This window comes from Ceratocystis lukuohia, assembly GCF_044167205.1.
Source record: "Ceratocystis lukuohia strain C4212 chromosome Unknown Supercontig5_pilon, whole genome shotgun sequence".
NCBI classification, from domain to species: Eukaryota; Fungi; Ascomycota; class Sordariomycetes; order Microascales; family Ceratocystidaceae; genus Ceratocystis; species Ceratocystis lukuohia.
Window position 1 is genome coordinate 1,943,533 of NW_027263524.1, and position 20,279 is coordinate 1,963,811.

Here is a 20,279-nt window from a genome sequence, read left to right on the forward strand (position 1 = left end):
TTGACAAATGGAAAGTAGAGGAAGATGGGCAGGGACTCAAAAACCTAGATCGGGGTCTGTTAGGATTCCGAAATCTTCAGTGGCTACAGAACTGTATCTGAAAATGAGATCCTCATTTCGTAATTCCATTATTCAGAGGGTGGTAAAGTACCCGCCACACTCTACCAACCTAATAATAGTCACCATTAGACTAGCCACCATATCCATGCTACTAGCAAAAAGTAAAACGACAGAACTGTCATTGGCTAGCTCGCCTTCCTAGGATACATTCCTAGACTACTAATAGATGGTATGATGTAGCCCAGGCTTAGTGCTGCGTGAGGAAGGGAGATACACTAAGCTTGCTACCTTGTACGGGTAAGTCCGCGGCAATTCCTTTCATCACTCTGGTTATTTATTTGATAGCTATGAAAATGGATAAGGGCCTAGACAAACTTATGACAATGAATCTCTTGCGTTTGAAGCAGATGCAGTCATTATAGTTGGACATCAAACACAGCATTTCATCCAAGCATTACATAGCTATTGTCGGAACAATCTACTGAATTCAGATTTTATCACTTTGGAAGTCACTCGTGATCCTGTACAACCGCACGTGGAACCGTGCTGGTATACAGATTGATCGTTATGGTGAAGCTTTTTTTTTTATTCATTCTCTAAGGTGTTAAGTTCTTCCATCATGGACAACTAAGCTGAAGTATTCAGGCTCGGGTTTACCCAGGGTTAATCCGACCGAAGGCAAATTCCCCACAATACCCATCCTCCATGTAGTTTATCCAACATTCATCCAACAGCTATAGCTAATTTGTTACGGGTGAGGCGCAATGCTATGATTCGTATATAATCTTTATTGATTGATGAGGAGGGAAAGGAGTCTATCTAGAAGGTTGTGCTGGTGAGCAGGGTGAAATACTTCACTTACCCCCTGCGTTTCCGCCCACCTTCACCGCCTTCCATATTCAGTACTAAACTGCAATATAATTCCTATTGAGAAGACATCCAATCTTCACGATAGTACAGCATATTCGTAGTTCATAGGCTTACCCATCCCCGTTGACGATCTAATGGCTGGCAACATCATGTGGATGGGGAGTATACATAAACACATGAATGGAGTACTCCATTTATAGTTGTAACATCTTCTCTAACTATCAAGTTCAAGGTTCAAGAGCACCCTTGGCTCATGTATCACGAAAACGTATGCATTTGCTATTGTGACCTTGTGACTAATTCCCTCGTTGAACCGTTGTTACTCATAGTAGGGAATAGGAGAACTCACGGAATGTCCTAGAATGGGAAGAAGAAGGAATAAGCGACTATTGACGTTCTATGTATATCTAATTCTTGATTGAAGAGCAGATCTCAACCGATCTATATATCCATCACTACAGTGTCTAGACTAAACACAGCACCTTGGAAAAGGCCCTTTGTTTCTGATACTGACGCCAACACTCGGCCAAACTCGGTCAGGATCAGCAATCCTAGTGACCCTGACTTAAATTACCAACCTTTACCAGCATTAAAAATTTCATTGTTGAACCCTACAACAGGTCACTGCACTTTCCTGATCTCACCGTCAGACTCTTACTACAGGAAAGGGTTCGACAACTTGTACAAGAAAATAAGAGAGTAGGGCGGCGCCAGAGGGGAAAAAGGACTAGGATGCAAGAGGAAGGGCCTTTAACTATAGGGGAAGCATTACAATTAATTGATCAGACAGATATTGATGTGCAGGTAACAGTTGAATCCTTGAGAGGTGGTCACGGAAGGTCACAAGGAGCAAAGGTTCAGCAGTGTGGTATTTGCAGAAAGGCCAGACATAACGTAAGGAACTATCAGGAGGCAATCGAGGTCAACAGAGAATAGTATAGTGGTTAAACTTACTTGGTCAGATATATTCTGGTGCTTCTATTGCGAATTTAATTCAGAGGGTTGATAAAAGTCCGTCGCTCACTTATCTGCGTCGCTCGCTTATCGTAGTTAAATGCTTCACATTTCGGATTTATCGCCCCCAATTATTGTCATACACTGTCAATAACCTAAATCAGGGTTACTGGGATTGCGGATCTTGATCCAGGTCGCCCAAACGCTAGGGTTATCATCAGACACAAAGGGATATATAAATCAGACGAGATCCACTCTTCAGGCAAGAAATAGATAAGACGTAGAACAACTTCAATAATTACTCATTGCTTCCTTCTAGGACGTTAAGTACGTCCTCCCAATATCTACTGTTACTAGCATTGTGCACAACTATACCATAGTATTTTATGCTAGGGCGTACCTAGTTTTAATCTGGAAGGCAGATTCTCTACAATACATAATGTTGTGGAGATTCTAACTCCAGTTACTCAGAATAACATTAGGTGAAGACGTGATGTAAATGTATGCCATACAACGTTGACTTGATTTGAATATATTTAATGGCTACTGGAATCACTGAGACCAAATGACACTCGATTAGATGCTGGACAGAATGGCGCCCAATTGGGCCACGGGTGCCCGTGGTTTTAAAATCACACGGGACCCGTCAGACTTGCGTAATCTTTCACTTTAGGCACAGCTTACACATCACAATAATCAAGTACAGTACTGTGATCAATTATACATCTAAGTTGCAAAAACAGCCCTATTATTAAATAGCAATACATTCTATTGTGAGTTGGCGATAATGCATAAGTTTATCCACTGCTGTTCTTCGATATCCTTATCGAGAGACTGTTTTGACATTATTGAGAACAGGCAGTGGTTACATCCTCGAGTAGTAATCTTCCATGGCCAGTTCTTCAAAGCATCAGGAGACTTACATGGTCTATCATAGGTGTATGTAACTGTCAATCGGCCAGATTTTCATTCCTAGTAGATTTCCTCATGACAAAGGCATGACAATGATCTAGTGTATAAGAACTTATTGATTGTAAAAGTGACTCTCAAGACTCATATTCACTTGCAGGTGGGAGATAATCATCGGGGAACAAAGCTACGACTTCAACCCAGGCTTGTTCCATTAATGCGTTACCTACTTCTCCATGGTTAAAGAGCATTATTGCTGCGATTTTACGCGTCGTGTTGGCGATTAATGGTGCTGAAAGTGGAAGTTTACGCAAGTCCCACGGGTCCCGTGTGATTTTAAAACCACGGGCACCCGGACAGAATTGGTTGCCAACTGAAGCTTTTAGATTGGATAAAGTACCATGGGAAAGTGCTTCACAAATCACTATTGTAAAATAGTGTCCACATCTATCAAAGGTTTTCTCATCAGTGACTATATTCAATCAAAAGTGGGTTCTACTATAGATGGTTGCTACGCTAGTGTTGAGTAGTGTTTCCTACCTATCTTACCACTGACCACTGGTGGATCCCTTTTGTACACAGGTACCTAGCTACCTAGAGCAACACATCATGGTAAATTTCTTCTCTATCGATGGGCCAGCCAGTCTGAGATCATGGATCTTCTTGCTGGCTAACTGCTGGTCTCATATCTGGCAGACTTGAAATTATCCAGCAATAAGCAACAAATTGAATGACAATAGTCAACATCTTGACTTCATTTGGAAAATTGCTGTATTGTGACAGCCTATTTCTCACAAAAGACCCCACAAGAGGCTTATGTGTCACTTTATCTAACAGGTTGTCTTGTAGTTACCTATAGCTCCATCATCTACAACGTCTAGGGCTAGTTCAGATTTGCATTTGTTACTATTATTTCATCTAGGAACATATCCCCCAAAAAATTACAGAAGCCTCATAATGTGTAGTTTCACTCATTCTGTCTTGACTCTTTTTTCTTAATCATGGTTTCTATTTCACAATGTCATGTACTTAGGGTTCGCCTAGATTTACACATTCTGGTTACAACTAGTAGACAAGAACTGAAGGCAGCCAACAGGGTTCACAGGCCCCCCACAGGTATTACACCAGCCTACCAGCTGCCCAGAAACTTAAAAGGAACACATGTTTGATACCAAGGCTGCCATTTACATCGCAATCAGCTTTCCACTCAGGTCTTCTGTAGCGACACTGACCACTGGGAGCTTGACTAGAGAGAAAAGCAGCAAACAAAGAGTCATATATTCACACAATAAGTATTGCTAGCCTGCCAGCACCTTGAAAGAAAGACAACTGAAAATTACCACCAAGTGGAATGGTTGTTAGCTGTCCAAGTAGGAATCGATCTCATCACCTTGTTTCATGTGACAGGGTCGCTGATTATCGCATCCAGCTCAATTGGAGAGGAGGCAAGAACTTGCACAACAGTGCTCCAGAAGACAGCATCATGACTCTCATGCATTTCAATTTCAGGGTCACAAACATGGTAGTAGACAACTTCTGAACATGCCCTAAGTCTAAAAAGCATAAGCTTCAGCAGTCATCAACAAAGCATACTCGAGTCTACTATAGACTATGTATATACTCATACATTTTCACAGCTGCAGTGGTTTCAAAATAACTAGATAAAGGAATGAAAAGTATGATTTTATTGGTAGCTATCTTATACTTGCTTATAACCTTCTGGACAAGATTTCCATAGTACATGGCAAGCCTGATACGATCGGTAATCAAGGCAGCTAGTGACTTGTACTCAATATCATACACTTCTTGGCTCCTGTTGCAATACTTGTTTTGGCTTCTGTTCTGATGCTCGTTTTAGCCAGGGAAGTATGGCTGGGCTGTGGTGTGAGGCCTAGACGAAGTTTGCTGCACAAGATGCTCGTTTCGGCCGGAAGAGAACCATTGCTGGGCTGTGGTGTGGAGCCCAGATGAAGTTTGCTGCACAAGATGCTTGTTTTGGCCAGAAGAGAACCATCGCTGGGCTGTGGTGTGGAGCCCAGACGAAGTTTACTGCACAAAATGCTCGTTTTGGCCAGAGAAATGTGGCTGGGCTGTGGTGTCCCAGTGTGGGATCTAGACGAAGCTTGCTGCACAAACTTCTGCCTCCTATACTAGCTATCGAATTAGCCATTAGTACTAAGACAAAGTAGTATGATAGATAAATCAACGAACCTTTGCGTGGAATTTGAAGCAGCTCTCATATTCTTCAGGACATCCTTTCAGGCTTGTCCTAACACCTCAAGCTTCAGGACCGCCCCTCCAACCATTGGTCCAGGCAGTGGCAGGGGGGCAGACCATAATGCTGCAGGTGATGAAGATTCCCATGGCAATCTTCTTATGAACGCTTCATGTATAGTTGTGAGCCATTTGTGAGACTTTGTAGGCCAGTTTCTTGCCACTTCTGCCAGCTCGTGGCTACGAGGGCCTGTTGGAGGTAGTGTATTTGCTTCTCAAGAGACATCGAGCCTCCTTCCATTGTTTGACATGAAATGTGGCATTTGGGGTCGTGAGCCGAACTAAAGTTATTCAATGTGGTTAGAAGGGCTCACTAGCTCTAATGATGGTGTCATGACTAACCTGAAAGCAGATTGCTAGCTTCAAAAATAGAGCCAGGACAAACAGCAATGAAGTTGCTTAGATGCCTTGATGAAAGCAGTAAAATTGCAGCTGAGAAATTAATGAAGGATGAAAGTTTAAGTTTTGTTGAAGTGGGAGTTGGTGCAGTTTATCTAGACAAGTGTAAATGCTTGTTGTGGGGGATCCACTTTTCCAAAGATGCAGGAGCATATTCTGAATATGTGTTATAGCCTATTGTAGAATGGCTTGTTTTGATTCTTCCCTCTTTCCTTCACCAACCACTGACTACTTAGGTTTACAGTCACGTGCCCTTTCCTGTGTGTCTACTTAGTCATGTTCTGACATTGGCCCGGCAACAGGTACACGCGCCCCCCCAATTTGGTATTCAAGCCCTTGAAGAAGATGATTTATTTAGCTATTTCAGCAACAATATTGCCAAATTCACCACCATGTATTTCAAAGGAACAAATTGAAATTATTAACAAGTGCTGTCTCAAATGTGTCTCAATGCAGGAGATTCTCAGGGTGCCGCAAAATGACAGCACAACCAATCGCCGAGTTTAATACCTATGATGTTAAAAGTCCATAGATTAGATGCCCTTGTAGGAGGCTAGGATTTATGAACGGAGATGTAGGAAAAGCCATAGTCTAGATACAGAGTCTGCTAAACACGCGATGGCCTTGATATGTAGTCTTGATATATACCAACGAGAAATTCCAGCGATACCCCTATCGTTTATGCTGCTGTCCTCATATGGCCATTGAGACTCTCATCTAGTGATCTAAAAGTCAAGAAAGCCCCCTGTAGTGTAGACTATATCTAGGATCATAGGGTTGTAGTTACCTGTAGAGACATAGATGGTATTGAGTACCAATTGAATCTTCATTTACCTAGAAATTTCTGGCCGAACCAACGATTGTTGGTGCAACGCATGGCATGATCTGGTACTCCCTGCCACTTTCACTCTGCATTGGTTGTGCAACGATGGACTCATGTAATGTATCCACTTTTCAAGATTAACATGAATATTTATGATGTAATGAGTTGAATGAGACTTAAGGCATTTACTAGCTTGATTTAAATCACTATGAACTAAGAAGCCAAGTCCTTGAAAATATGAATACAAGGGCCTTGGAGTAAGCAGTGAAAACACCTAGCTATGATGCAATCTAGCCTAGTGGATATTGTATGTCATGACGATACTACTCGTGTGTCTAGTTTTGAGATATCTGGCCACAATATCAGATGCTTGGTCATACGAGCTGATCATTTGCTATGATATGATATCGAATAGAAGATGGTGACATCTCAGTTCTCTATTCATGACTAGGAGAGTTTTAGGAGCACGATGTTGTGGGGGCCTAACTCGATCTACTCAGAGGAATATCGTGCAAACATGTCAGGTAAGCACATGATGTCATATGTTGACCTGTTGAGAACCAAGTCCTCAATATTTCAGTGTTTAGATTTCACTAATTTTTTTTTTAATCCTTACATCTGTATTTTAGCACCAGTGTAGAAATGAAGGTAGTCGGCATTTGTAACCCCTATTCAACAATGAAGGAGAAGGGACAAACTGTTGTGGGGAATCTACCTCGCTTCGGTAGAGCTTTGGCTAAACTCTTGATATCAGCGCACGACGTAGGATGAAATTCAAGTACATAAACCCCTGCAAACTTGTCCATGTGTGCTGGCACGAAGTCTCAGCTGTCAGAACATGACCAAGCCGACATGCAGACGTGGCCACGTCACTATAGACATAGGCATAAACCTCTCATAGTAGAAGCTCCTGAGACAGAGGAAGATGGGAAGCTTAACAAAAAAGTAACTTCACAACAGAATCCAATGATGTCTCAGGTGGGGCTCATAGCTCGACAACAGAGGGCCAATAGCTATGTGGGGTGTGTGAAAATTCGGCTTCCGTCGGCAGCATTTCCTCGGCTCTACTACAAGCATGTGATCGCAGGGATGGGTCTGAGCGCAATTCACCCATGTCACATCTTTCCCTCGTGACTACTCTTCATACGTCACAATCGTATACTCCAACTACTAATCGTGAACTAATGGTTGGAGATTCAGTCACAAGGACAGGTATGGTTTGGAGAAGGGGTTCACTTCCAGATACTTAAGTAGCTCGTACCATCACTCGTTAGCAGATAGAACGGACAGACAATACAAGATCAACTTTACACACGCTCCCGCACCTAAGTCTTCACTAAAGACTCAGACTACTCGCTAAGTTGGTTCTCACAGTTATGAGCCCGGTTGACGTCTACCACTTGCAAAAAACACAGAATCTCACGCTCACTCGCACTCGCTATTACTGATTCACTTTTTACACTTGTTCTCGTCACCTCGTCTTTTGTTTCACCCTAACTAACACATTTCCCGCCTCACTTGTATTAACGCAACTTTACATTCGCTAATCAAGATGTCTACTCAGAAGCTTCAACTTGAGGTCACGCTGACCTCTCAGTCGGATTGGGATGTCTGGTACCACCGCTTAGAGCTTAAATCCATTTCCCTATCAGTATGGGATCTCCTCACACCAGAACCACCAACCACTGTTGACGCAGCTGCAACTGCGGCACCCGCCACCCAGACCTTACTTACTGAACCTCATCTCCCCGATCTGGAAGACCCCTTGTATGAGCGAAAGTATCGTGTCTTCGCACTCGATTTGAAGAGATATGAGGCGCAACAGAAGGCTCTGCAAGTAATCTCAGACTTCATCGGTCAAACCGTCTCCGGCAGTCTCAGCCGGCTTTTGCTAAAGAAAAAACACACAGCCAAGGACCAGATCGCCGCTCTCTACAAACGGTTCAATCAGTCCACCGCCCAGATGAAGAGACAGGCTCGTGAAGCCTGGAGGACGGCCCTTCAGCCACCGAAGAAGCAGGGTCTTGAAGTATGGATCAACAACCTGCTAGCAGCCCACGCAACTCTCACAGAATTTGAGTTGTCAGAGGCTGAGAACACCAGCGCTGTTGAAGCCCTGCTTGCGTCTGTTGGCCCCATCGCACCGACAGGTTGGGTAGAACGAGTGGTCTCCCGAATGATAAAGAACAAAGAAGTCATCTTCGAAGATATTCTGGTTCAATTCGGACAGGAGTGCCAGTTGGTCAACGCTTTGAGAGGTTACCAGCCTCAGACGGGAGCCTTTGTCGCAACCACCGATCAGCCAAAACAGAAGCCCGTGGAAAAGGCTTGCCTATGTGGAGAGATGCATCGGTTCAGTGCATGCCTGTACCTCCACCCGTCACTTCGCCCATCGGACTGGAAGGCGAACCAGCAAATTCACGATTCGATAAACAAGAAACTCGCTGATAGCTGGAAGCTACGCAAGTCAGTCGAGAACTCAACCAAGTACGTCAAGAAACCAGAATCTGCGCAGAACAAGCCAGATCAGCCGTCGAACGCGAGTACAGGCATCGAAATCAAGAAGGCCTTCGCAACCTCCTCAACCGCCGGGACTTTCTCAGTCCAAAATCACGATCACTTCGAGCGCCTCCGAGACAGCTGGATTTATGACACTGGTTCAGACGTCCACGTCACCAACTCACGTATGGCCTTCACCGAGACACGCCAGGTGCAGAATGAATGGCTCGCTGCCGGCAGCCAGAAGGTCAAAATAGAGGCTTACGGAGAGGTTGTCATACCTATCAGTGGCCCTGAAAAGACCGAGTTCATCAAACTCACCAATGTTGCCTACGTGCCGGACTTTCTCACCAACCTGGTATCTAACAAACTGCTCAAATCTCGCGGAGTGTACCTCAACACTCGTGACAATGTGCTCTTTTCCGACGACGAACCTGTCTTTGCGCGCCTACGAGAACTAAATGGCCACCTGTTCGTCAACTTTGGCCATGACACGCCTATGGAGCTCTTCCAGAGCAGCGCGTTTGCCGTCACAAGCGCAACACCCCGCAAGCCCATCACCGCCGCAGAAAATAGATGGCATCAGGCGCTTGGTCACCCTGGCCCTGATGTAATGAAACATCTTGTCAAAGCAGTCGATGGCGTGAAGGGGGTGGAACATGGTCCAACCACCATCGAATGCCAGACTTGTGCTCTGTCAAAGGCACACGCAATTGTCTCACGCCGATCAAACCAAAATGAGATCCAGGCAATCAATCCTTTCGACAGAGTCTGCTTCGACTTTATCCAGATGGACCGCGCTTACAACGGTATGGAATGGGGGCTCCACCTGGTCGACCAGATCAGCCATGCACACTGGTTTTGGCCTCTGCGTCGGCGCAAGGAGGTTGTGCCACATCTCCGCGCGTTTATTCTTTTAGTCAAAAATCAACATGGCCGCAACGTCAAATGTTTCCGCTCCGACAACGATTGGGCGCTCTTAGGAGCACCATACCGCGAGCTCACCCAGGAATTTGGCGTCATCACTGAATCGAGCGCCGCCTCCACTCAAGCACAGAATGGTCGTGCTGAACATGCTGGTAAGATGATTGTCCAGAAGGCTCGTACGCTTCGAGGACCTCTTCCACATGATCTATGGCCAGAAGTCATGGAAGCGGCCGTGTATCTCCTGAATCGGACTCCCACTCGCGCACTCGCAGTTGAAGATGAAGGTAAACTTAGATATCGGACGCCCTTCGAAGCGCTATACGGACACAAACCTTCGCTCGCCCACATCCGTCCCTACGGATGCAAGGCATATCCGTTGATCCGCAATATCCCGCATCGAATGAAGCTCCAATATCGAGCGCACATTGGTTATCTTGTCGGATACCATTCTACCAATATCTTCCAGATCTGGGTGCCGAGTCAGCAGGCAGTCATCCGCACACGAGACGTCACTTTTGACGAGACAGACTTTTACGACCCACGAAGTGTCGACCTGGCAATCCTGCAGCCAATACAACACTTCGTCAGCACGATCGAGCCAGACTCCGCTGCGGAACCTGATGAGGATATATGGGAAACCGTTCTTCAAGAAACAGTCCAGCAACCAGTGGAAACACCCGTACCAGATGCCATCTCGCCCTCAGAAACAGAAAAAATAACAATGAAAAAACCCGTCAAACCTTGGAGTGGCCAACCTACGCCCTCACCAGAAGCCTCGCCTTCACAATCCAACACTCAGAACGAGACGGCCACGGCAGCACCTCCCGTGAACCCTCGCACGCCCAGTCCCACGCCAGACATTGATTTTCCGGAAACAGAAAACTCACAGTTTGATCTCCTTCCTCCATCATCGCCTACACAGCTCACTGGGGCGTCGCAAACTCTACCATCACAATCACGCAGAGTCAATGTGGCGCCTCGTGCCAACACGATCAGCGCGGATGTCGATACTGCGAACATCCTTCCAAATCGCAGAACACGCCGACGAAACGCTGCACTTGCCGTAGCACAGCTTGCTGAGGGACAATTTCATGCTTCCTTCGCTGGGGGGTCAAGAACAGTCGTCCGCATCGCGACTCCATGCCTCCAGAGCCAAAAACGTACTGGCAAGCCATGAAATCCCAATACGCCAGTCAATGGCGTGCAGCATGCGAGAAGGAAATCAATACGCTGATCAGCAAAGAAGCATTTAATTGGGCATCCAAAGAATCCGCCGACCAACAAGGAGTCCTACCTTTGGTATGGGTCTTGAAGTATAAGTTCGATGAAGATGGCTATCTCAAGAAGTTCAAAGCACGTATTTGCGTACGCGGAGACTTACAGCCAACCCCAGAAGAAACTTTCGCCGCCACTGCTGCAATGCGAGTCTTCCGCTACTTCATGTCAATAATAGCAGCCTACGATCTGGAAACTGCTCAAGCGGACATGGTCAACGCTTTCATCAATCCGAACATCGATAAACAGACCTTTGTACAGGCACCAGACGGCTTCTCGCAAGGCACTGACATCTGGGAACTGTTAAAGGCTCTCTACGGACTAAAGCAGTCACCATACCTCTGGTACCAACACCTCACCAACACGCTTTTAGACATCGGACTGGTACCCGTGAATGGTTGCAACTGTCTGTACAAGGATCCCAATGGCACTCTCCTGGTCATGTACTACGTCGATGACCTGATATACGCAGCCACAGCAACTGACGAACTACGCGCATTCGAAAGAAAGATCTCAAAGATTTACGAAACCAATTTCCTCGGACCAGCAAGTTGGTTCTTGGGAGTCAGAATTCTACGAGATCGCAGTCAACGGAAGCTTTGGCTTGTACAAGACGCGTATATCAAACGACTTATCACTAAGTTCAACATCGTCACCACGCACAAGTACCAGACACCCATGAGGCCTGACAACATGGCACCACGAGAAGGCACGCAAGCACAGCCCGACTTTGTCAATCTATATCAACAGAAGGTAGGGTCATTAAATTGGCCAGCTGTTGTCACACGTCCAGACATCGCTTTTGCGGCTTCACAACTTGCACGCTTTATGTCGAATCCCTCCAATGAACACATGGCTGCTGCTGACAGAGCACTGGCATATCTCGCTTCCACACCTACACTTGCGATTGAGTACTCATCCGATGCCATGGAATCTGCCTTCAAAGTTTACGAAACAGACGTCAAGGTCTACTCAGATTCTGCTTTTGCAGACAACATCGATACTCGTCGCTCCTCGTACGGATCTCTCTTTCTGCTACACAACGGGGCTATTGATTGGAAGGCCGCACGCCAATCCACGGTCACTACTTCCTCCACAGAGGCCGAGCTTCTTGCACTATCGCAAACTGCAAGAGATTTAGTTGCTTTCATGCGCCTTATGAAATCGGCTGGATACCCAGCAACTACGCCAGAGATCTATTGTGATAATCAGCAGACGATTCGCCTTCTCAAGGCTCCAGACGCTCAGCTCACCACGAAGCTTCGTCACGTCGACATCCACAGGCACTGGCTTCGTCAAGAAGTCCAGCAAGGTCGTTTAGTACCTCAATGGATAAAGACATCTGAAATGGCTGCTGATGGACTCACCAAGCCTCTCGCTACGGACGCCTACAAGCGCTTCGTCCAACAGCTGCGTCTAGTCGACATAGGCACCAAACTTGCGCCGTAATTCAGTTCAGCCCCATACTATCAAGCGTCAGCAATGGCACTGACCTGGGGGGGTCTGTGAAAATTCGGCTTCCGTCGGCAGCATTTCCTCGGCTCTACTACAAGCATGTGATCGCAGGGATGGGTCTGAGCGCAATTCACCCATGTCACATCTTTCCCTCGTGACTACTCTTCATACGTCACAATCGTATACTCCAACTACTAATCGTGAACTAATGGTTGGAGATTCAGTCACAAGGACAGGTATGGTTTGGAGAAGGGGTTCACTTCCAGATACTTAAGTAGCTCGTACCATCACTCGTTAGCAGATAGAACGGACAGACAATACAAGATCAACTTTACACACGCTCCCGCACCTAAGTCTTCACTAAAGACTCAGACTACTCGCTAAGTTGGTTCTCACAGGGTGGTGACCCACTTCTTTACTTCCAAGTAACTAGCTCATCTCTAAATCGACCTACAACACTAGTTCATAAGCTGATTTGCAGCTGCCTACATACCTTGAATCATGCTTTAATGTGCTTAAAGTGCTGATTTGCTCACTAGGAATAGCAGGATTGATCGTGTGGGCCTCTAGCCACATTGGGTCATCTGCAGCTGCCTAATTGAAGTCTTAACTGATTGATGTATTTTGCATGAGCCCACAACCAGCCACCCACTTCTCAGCTCATAGCGCTAGTTCTAATCCTACGTTTAGTAATGACAACACGGCTGCACCTTCCCAACGCCCAGGTCTGTTTACAGTTATCGAACGGCAGGCGGGGCCAGTCTATTACGATGTCGCAAGCTAGACTGTTGCGCAATCCCGAGGCCTTGACTGTCACCTCAAAGAAGCGACAATCGAGCTAGACTAGTCATTATTTATATTAGCCTTTCGAGGATCAGATTGCTGTACCCTAAAAATATTTGAAGTGATTTATAGGTATTCATTAGTGAGTTTGCTCTGGCGCTTTGACACAGCCTCTTCATTTGCGTGACAATCACCTATTCCTCTAGCAAAAGACATGTTATCGATCCTGAGGTACACAGTCTCGACATGAAAGCGCAGTAGTGGACCAATAACGACCGGCTTTAATTCCGGACAACCAGTTTTCGGTTTGACCATCGATGCGTGGGATGTCAAAGAAATCAAAAGACTAGCTGGAAATCCGCAATTCAAAAGATGGTGGATCTATAACTGCGTATTCGTCGTCCCAGACTGAGCACTCTACACTTTGAGGTAAAGCTTAATCTCCTTAAATGAAGAGACAAAGGAGCGTTGCAAGACTTAGAGTAAGGATCGGTTTAGGATCTAGTGTTTAGTGTTGCCTAAAACACGCCATAGACTTAGGACACGCTAACTCCTCCCGGCCTATAGCAATGTCGGTTCCATCCCGCGAATATCGCCTCCTCCACGCAGTTCAAGACGATCGATTGGCGGTAAACGAGTAGGATCACCTACATTTACTCCCTAGGCTTCATTTTCTGGCATACACGCTTATACAGAGGAATCACCTGGTGCTCAGGAAACGTCGATCGCTTTAGCATTTTAAGCAACAATCAGATAGGCATTTGCATGGATATCCTGTCAATGTCAACTATGTGTTGACCTTGTCTAGCCTTATGTCAAGCCGACTTACATGTCCGTCAGCCTTCAGATTCTTTTTTGACCGCAAACTACATTCTAGTGACAGGTTAAATGTGCGCAGAAACAGAAGGAGAGTTAACTGGGCTGGATGTGTTGCGAAATAAAAGGCGAACTAGACTCCTGGTTCTCCTTCTACAAAACATTTTGGAGTCCGTTGTGATTTTCAACTATTGTGGAGGTATTAGATGCAGCTTGTGGATATATTGTACAGACAGCTTTAAATACGATTAGCAACAAATTGCATCGGGAAGCTGAAGTGTATAGTATAGTTTTAGTGACGAGTGAAAAAATGCTGCCAGTAGCCTTGCGATCAACTGAATCTGCAACATGCTTGCCGAGTCTTTGATACATGCGTGCGTTCTCCATGCCAATTTCTCTTCTCGCCCCTTGTACTATTGATAGATAGCTATACCATTCGTTCCATTCCATAAGTTCTTGAGAGACACTATCACGAACAACTCCACAGAGATTATAGCAGTTAGTCAGTGAGATCCATGGCGGGTTTTCTTGGTACTTGCAATGCGTCACTCGCTAGAATGATGTGCAATTTAAGTGGCTATCTCGAGTATTTTTTGCCACTAAAATCTCAAGGATCATCTCTCGGGCTCCAAAAGAAGGGTAAAGGGATTAAGGATACAACAGTTTTCATTTAATGGGGTTAAAGTTACCTCTACGTCAATGCTCTCTGCCGATTACTGTCAATTTGGTTTCCCTAACGCAGAAAAAGAACTTGAGTTCGCCTCCCATTGCAAAGCACTCCCAACCTTGTTCACCATGCTCATGCTCCTGAGTACAGTTAGCCTTGACCATAGTCGTCTGTAACTGTCCTCCAGTTCCCGGCCCCAAAGAAGACCTCGGGCTAATGCATAAGCGAGTTGGCCTGATATACTCCTCAACAGGATCAACATATAGTCGACATTGACCGAGTGCCCGTTGCGCACCATTCTGCAAGATACCCATGCAAAAATCAGTCTGTTCGTTCCTGAAGATGCTAAAGCGATTGACGTTTCCTGAGCACCAGGTGGTTCCTGTGTATAAACGTGTATGCCAGAAAATGAAGCCTAGTCTATGGCGTGTTTTAGGCAACACTAAACGCTAGATCCTAAACCGATCCTTATTCTAAGTCTTGCAACGCTCCTTTATCTCTTTATTTAAGGAGATTAAGCTTTGCCTCAAAGTGTAGAGTGCTCAGTCTGGGACGACGAATACGCAGGTATAGATCCACCATCTTTTGAATTGCGGATTTCCAGCTAGTCTTTTGATTTCTTTGATATCTCACGCATCGATGGTCAAAACGAAAACTAGTTGTCCGGAATTAATGCCGGTAGTTATTGGTCCACTACCACGCTTTCATGTCAAGACCGTGTACCTCAGGATCTATGACGTGTCATTTAGTAGAGGAATAGATGATTGTCACGCAAACGAAGAGGCTGTGTCAAACTGCCAGAGCAAACTCACTAATGAATACCTATCAATCGTTTGAACTATTTTAGGGGACAGCAACTTGATCCTCGGAAAGGCTAATATCAATAATGACCAGTCCGATTTGATGATTTCTTCTTCAAGACGTATGTGGGGAGCTTGGCGCCATGGAACTCGCCAGGCAGTGGCAACAAAAAAGTAGTCACACAGCCTGCCAATATCGTAGTTTTGCGTAATGAATTCAAAACCATCATCATGGACAGTCGAGGCCTCAGGGTAGCTCACGTTGCAGCAGTCTTTCCTGCGGCATCGTTGTATAATAGTCTTGAGTGGAAATCCCTGGCTATAGTCACGGAAGATAAATGGACCTAGGTGGCGGATATAGCCTTACCTTGGACTTCCAGATATTTTGTTGAATTAGGGCTGGTGTTATCAACTGACTAGCAGATTCTCCAGTTGTGAACTCATGCAAGATGCATTGGTCAAGGGCTTCCATTGGGCGGCTACAGATGGCGTAATGTGGCTGGAGGCCTACATAATAAATCTTTCTATGCAAGTTTTCCATGGCCAGAAGCCAGTTCCATGATGTCAAAGCCCAAATAGGAGTCCACCGTATCCAAGTATACTTCACTCTTGCCTTGCCCTTACCGCTATAATCTGCAACAAACACATGGAAAATCAGTTATTAATGAATACAAGTCAACGCGTTCTTTCCTAGAGGTTTGCCACTTGCCATGTTCTAGCATTGTCATCACCCAACATTGCCGAACACCCAATGGTACTTACCCCTTAACACTCAGCCAGCCACTTCCTACCCATCACTTCCCATTTGATCAATGGGTTGCCTTCCTTCCTCTCCTGTAACTACCCTTTCCAGATGATCATCATGTAAACAACTAGTGCCTGTGCATGACGTGATCTGTGAAGGGACCAAGAACTTGGTACTCACATGGTTCCAAGAGTTATAATCCATCGTGATTGTCAGATGTTGATTAATCATGAGTTAGATCGCCACCTCTAGTGTAGAGATGAAAGTAGTGCACAATTAGTAACCATACTTCAAAGTGAAGGTGGAAGGAGGAAATTTATCTACAGCAAGATATGACTACCAAGTTTTAAGCTCCTGCACATATCATGACGCCCACATGGAGTAGTTACCCGATGCTGTCTCAAGTGGAGCTAAGATATCAACAAAAACAACAAAAACAAACACAAGCTAGGTGGGGCATGATGCCCCACTTCTACGGCCAGTCTCCATGTTGTTGATATAAACAGGAACAACTCCCCCACATTCCTCCTCACCTTAAACACACATCATTTCCTCAAAACAACCTATGTTATCACTTCATACGCCAACTCCAATTACTTTATTGTCTTTAACATCATTTTGCGGTTTCAGGGGTGCTCAATCATTTATTAGTCATGGCACTTAACCCTGGAAAACTATATCATGTCGGCCTTCGACCTCATTGTGGCATCTGTAGCCATCCAATGGAAGTCCTTGACCGATGTGTCTTGCGTGAGTTCACATCCAAGCCGTCCACTTCTTAGCTCAGAGCACTGACTGTAGTTCAACAAAATCTCTTAAAGTCCTCGGCAACGATGACTCGACTGGATTCTCCGAACGCCTTGGTCCACTCATCTTCCCTGACTACGGTTATCGAATGCCAGATAGAAGCGGCGTTCTACGATGTCGCAAGCCGGACTGTTGCACTATGCGTAATCCTGAAGCCTCAACTGTCCATTATGATTGTTTTGAATTCATTTCCCAACGATTCGATCTAGACAGCTCGATGGACTACCTTTGGATTGCCACTGCCTGGCAAACTCCATGGCGTCAAGCTCCCCACTTTCGTCTTGAAGAAACGACCATCAAACCGGACTGGTCATTATTTGACGAGATTGGTCTCCCACAAATGAGGATGCTTCCCCTGGAGATAGTTCAAATGATTTATAATTATTCACCGGCAAGTTTGTTTTGGCGGTTCCACTTTGCTTCTTCCCTTGGGCAACAATTATCTACTACTGTATCAGACTATATGTTATCAATCCCCCTCCCTACAGTCTTAACATGGGAGCGTGGCAGTCGACCAAAAACTACCAACATACCGAGCGAACTACCAGTTTTTCTTTTGACCATTGATGCATGGGGTATCCAAGAAATCAAAAGACTGCCTGGCAACCCACCACTCAAAAGATGGCGAACTGATGACCGCGTATTCGTCACCGCAGATCGATGGAAGCTTTCAGGTGTCACCGCACGCTTCAAGGTAAGTCCCACCCTTCTGATATAAAAATATAAAGTAGAAAGTATTTTGAATCTTACGTTGAAGCACAGTTTGGATACTTGCGTTTAGAGTTGCCGAGGATTTACAGTGGACTTCAAACTTGGGACACGCCAACTCCCCCCCTTATAAGTCAATGCCAAGTCTATCCCTCAAATATCCGCTCCTCCACGCAGTTCAAGACTATCGATTTGCGCCAAACGACTGGACTCACGTTCTTCTACTCTTCCAACGCTATTTTTGCCATCCATGCTCATACAGAGAAAGCTCCATATGCCCAGAAAACCTTCCAACGCCTAAATCCCAGACGCCGAGACCTGGCCAGTTGGGTTTATGTTCCATTTTCGCAAAATGACTCCATTGATGAACTGGGTGTGCCTATGCCACATGACGACGGCTTCTCTTCCTTGAACTCGTGCTTGCTTGTAAGTTTATTACTATCAACAATGAATTACACGGAAGAAATCTAATTCAATCAGTTCCGTATGAGACTAGCAGGTGATGTGCGAATTGGCCTTACCTATTCCAGGCATCCACGGCGTTTGTTGCTCGGCCAGTCGCCTCCAACAACAATGGTATATAACACGGTCGAACTAGGTGCAGTCTCTGTTCTTGGAACATACTCTATTGAAACGGATAATGAGTATCGGGTAACCGAACTTGACAGCTCGATCGTTGCCAATCCTCCATTCCGATATGGCTTTTTTTCGTTAGCTCCGCTAGGAAATGTCAATCGCGCTAGCATTTTCAGCAAAAAGGAAAATGGCGCTTGCATGGGTATCTTGCTGCAATACCAGAACGGCGCGCGGCGGTCACTCGGACAATGTCGACTAGGTGTTGACCAGGTTCAGCATTACGCAAACCCGATGTTCATTTGCCTCTGCCCTCGGGTTTTCATCCAACCTAGGTCTGCATTCTTTTTGCACGCAACTTTGGTCAATTTCATGTATACGCAGGAGCACGAGCATAGTGAGCATGGCTGGACCTGTTGTGAAATGAAGGGCGAGCTAGAGTTCTGGTTTACCGCAGATGAAACCAAATTGACAGTAATGATGGAAAGACATTGAAGTATAGCTAGTTTTATAAGCGTCAAATTTTAGCCTTTGTATTGTTAGCCTATTCAAACTGTTTTAATGATGTATGTCACTTAGAGATTTTCAAGTCAGCAACGATGATGGCAATGCCATAGCCACGGCGATGCAAGATACTCCTGAGCAGCAACCGGTTGATCTCACTTCTGTCAACTTAAGGGAAGACCCTTGCGAGATCAGTAGCCAAATTGACTATAGACATTAGCACTTGAACTATGCATCATCCTAGCGAATCGCGCATTGTAAGTACTGAGAAGACTCGCCACAAACCGAACCTCCAAACTGAAAAATATCTCTACAGGCATATCCAAACTGTAGAAAAACACAACCGCTTTCTACTTTTAGTAATAATAGCGGCTTAGTACTGCTAAGTGGAAAGGGCTGGTGAGCCTATTTATAGGGCCACGACCTCTGTTGTAAAAGAAGATTGGTAATAGTCTAGCCTAGAGCTCTTAACCTCTACACGTAACCTTCTCTAAAATACGTGTAGTTTGCGCCGTTTGCTGTTTGGGAAACCATCGTGCTACATAGTGTAGACCCTAATAAATAATCTAACCCTTATTAAGTGCTCTAACATACGGCGTGTAAAATCAGAGCTCTAGACAAGGCTGAGGTACCGAAGACACTACTGTTAAGAATTGTATTTGTACACTCCAACAACGGTAGATAATAGATTTCCGCTCTACGACTAAATACAGGGTCTAGGTATCTCTCAACCCTTTGCGTAAAGGATACACAAGACAAGCTGCACTAAACGCTGCCTGGTAGCTTCTAGCATCATCCCCTTTGCTATTTTGCCTTCCTACACTAAGCCTTTTCAACAGTCAGTGTGCCGAAGGCCATCGTTTGATTGTCCAGCACTGCGTAGCATATATAGGCCCGGAGGGATGCCTAGAGCCCTTAGTGAGTGCTGAGTGGTATAGAGCTATGAAAGCTAGGCCGATCAAAAATTCAAAGGCCCATGATGAAGACGATGGGGTTAAATGGATATACAAGTCGACGTGTTGGCTGGTTTTTTGCTTTTGCCGCAACCTGTTTGTTTGCCTTGGATCTCAGGCCTCTTTAATACCATTTCATGTGTAAGTTGACTTGTTCCTTTGGTGAAATATTTTAGGTCTTAATGAATCGACACCGGCGAGCTGCTCTGATGCCTCCTAGCTTTTCTCTTCAGACCAAGAGCTAGCCTTAAGAATAGTCTTTGGTAGGTTTAAGACCCAAGGGTCAGGGAGTCTCGCCTCCTGCCCATCAAGTGTTGGAGACTGTAGCTGCACATGAAGTTTAAACATCACAATTCCCAGGCTCAAAGGAACAAGCCCAGCCCCTATCAACCACCTTGATTTCCCGTTCCGTGATAGTTGCCTCGTAGGCGGTATAAAAGGCCAGTCTTTCAAATGTAAGTTATAGAGCATCTGATTA

General features: G+C 45.4%; 1 protein-coding gene across 1 annotated transcript; it reads left to right on the forward strand.

The window, feature by feature from the left end:
• Positions 1-7,841: 7,841 nt before the first annotated feature.
• Positions 7,842-12,439, forward strand: HOO65_050444 (reverse transcriptase family protein; the record flags this gene model as incomplete). The annotated part of the gene is made up of 2 exons (XM_071003086.1): positions 7,842-10,875; positions 10,923-12,439. 2 exons carry the CDS (start codon positions 7,842-7,844, stop codon positions 12,437-12,439), a joined length of 4,551 nt encoding a protein of 1,516 aa, XP_070858503.1.
• Positions 12,440-20,279: the final 7,840 nt, after the last annotated feature.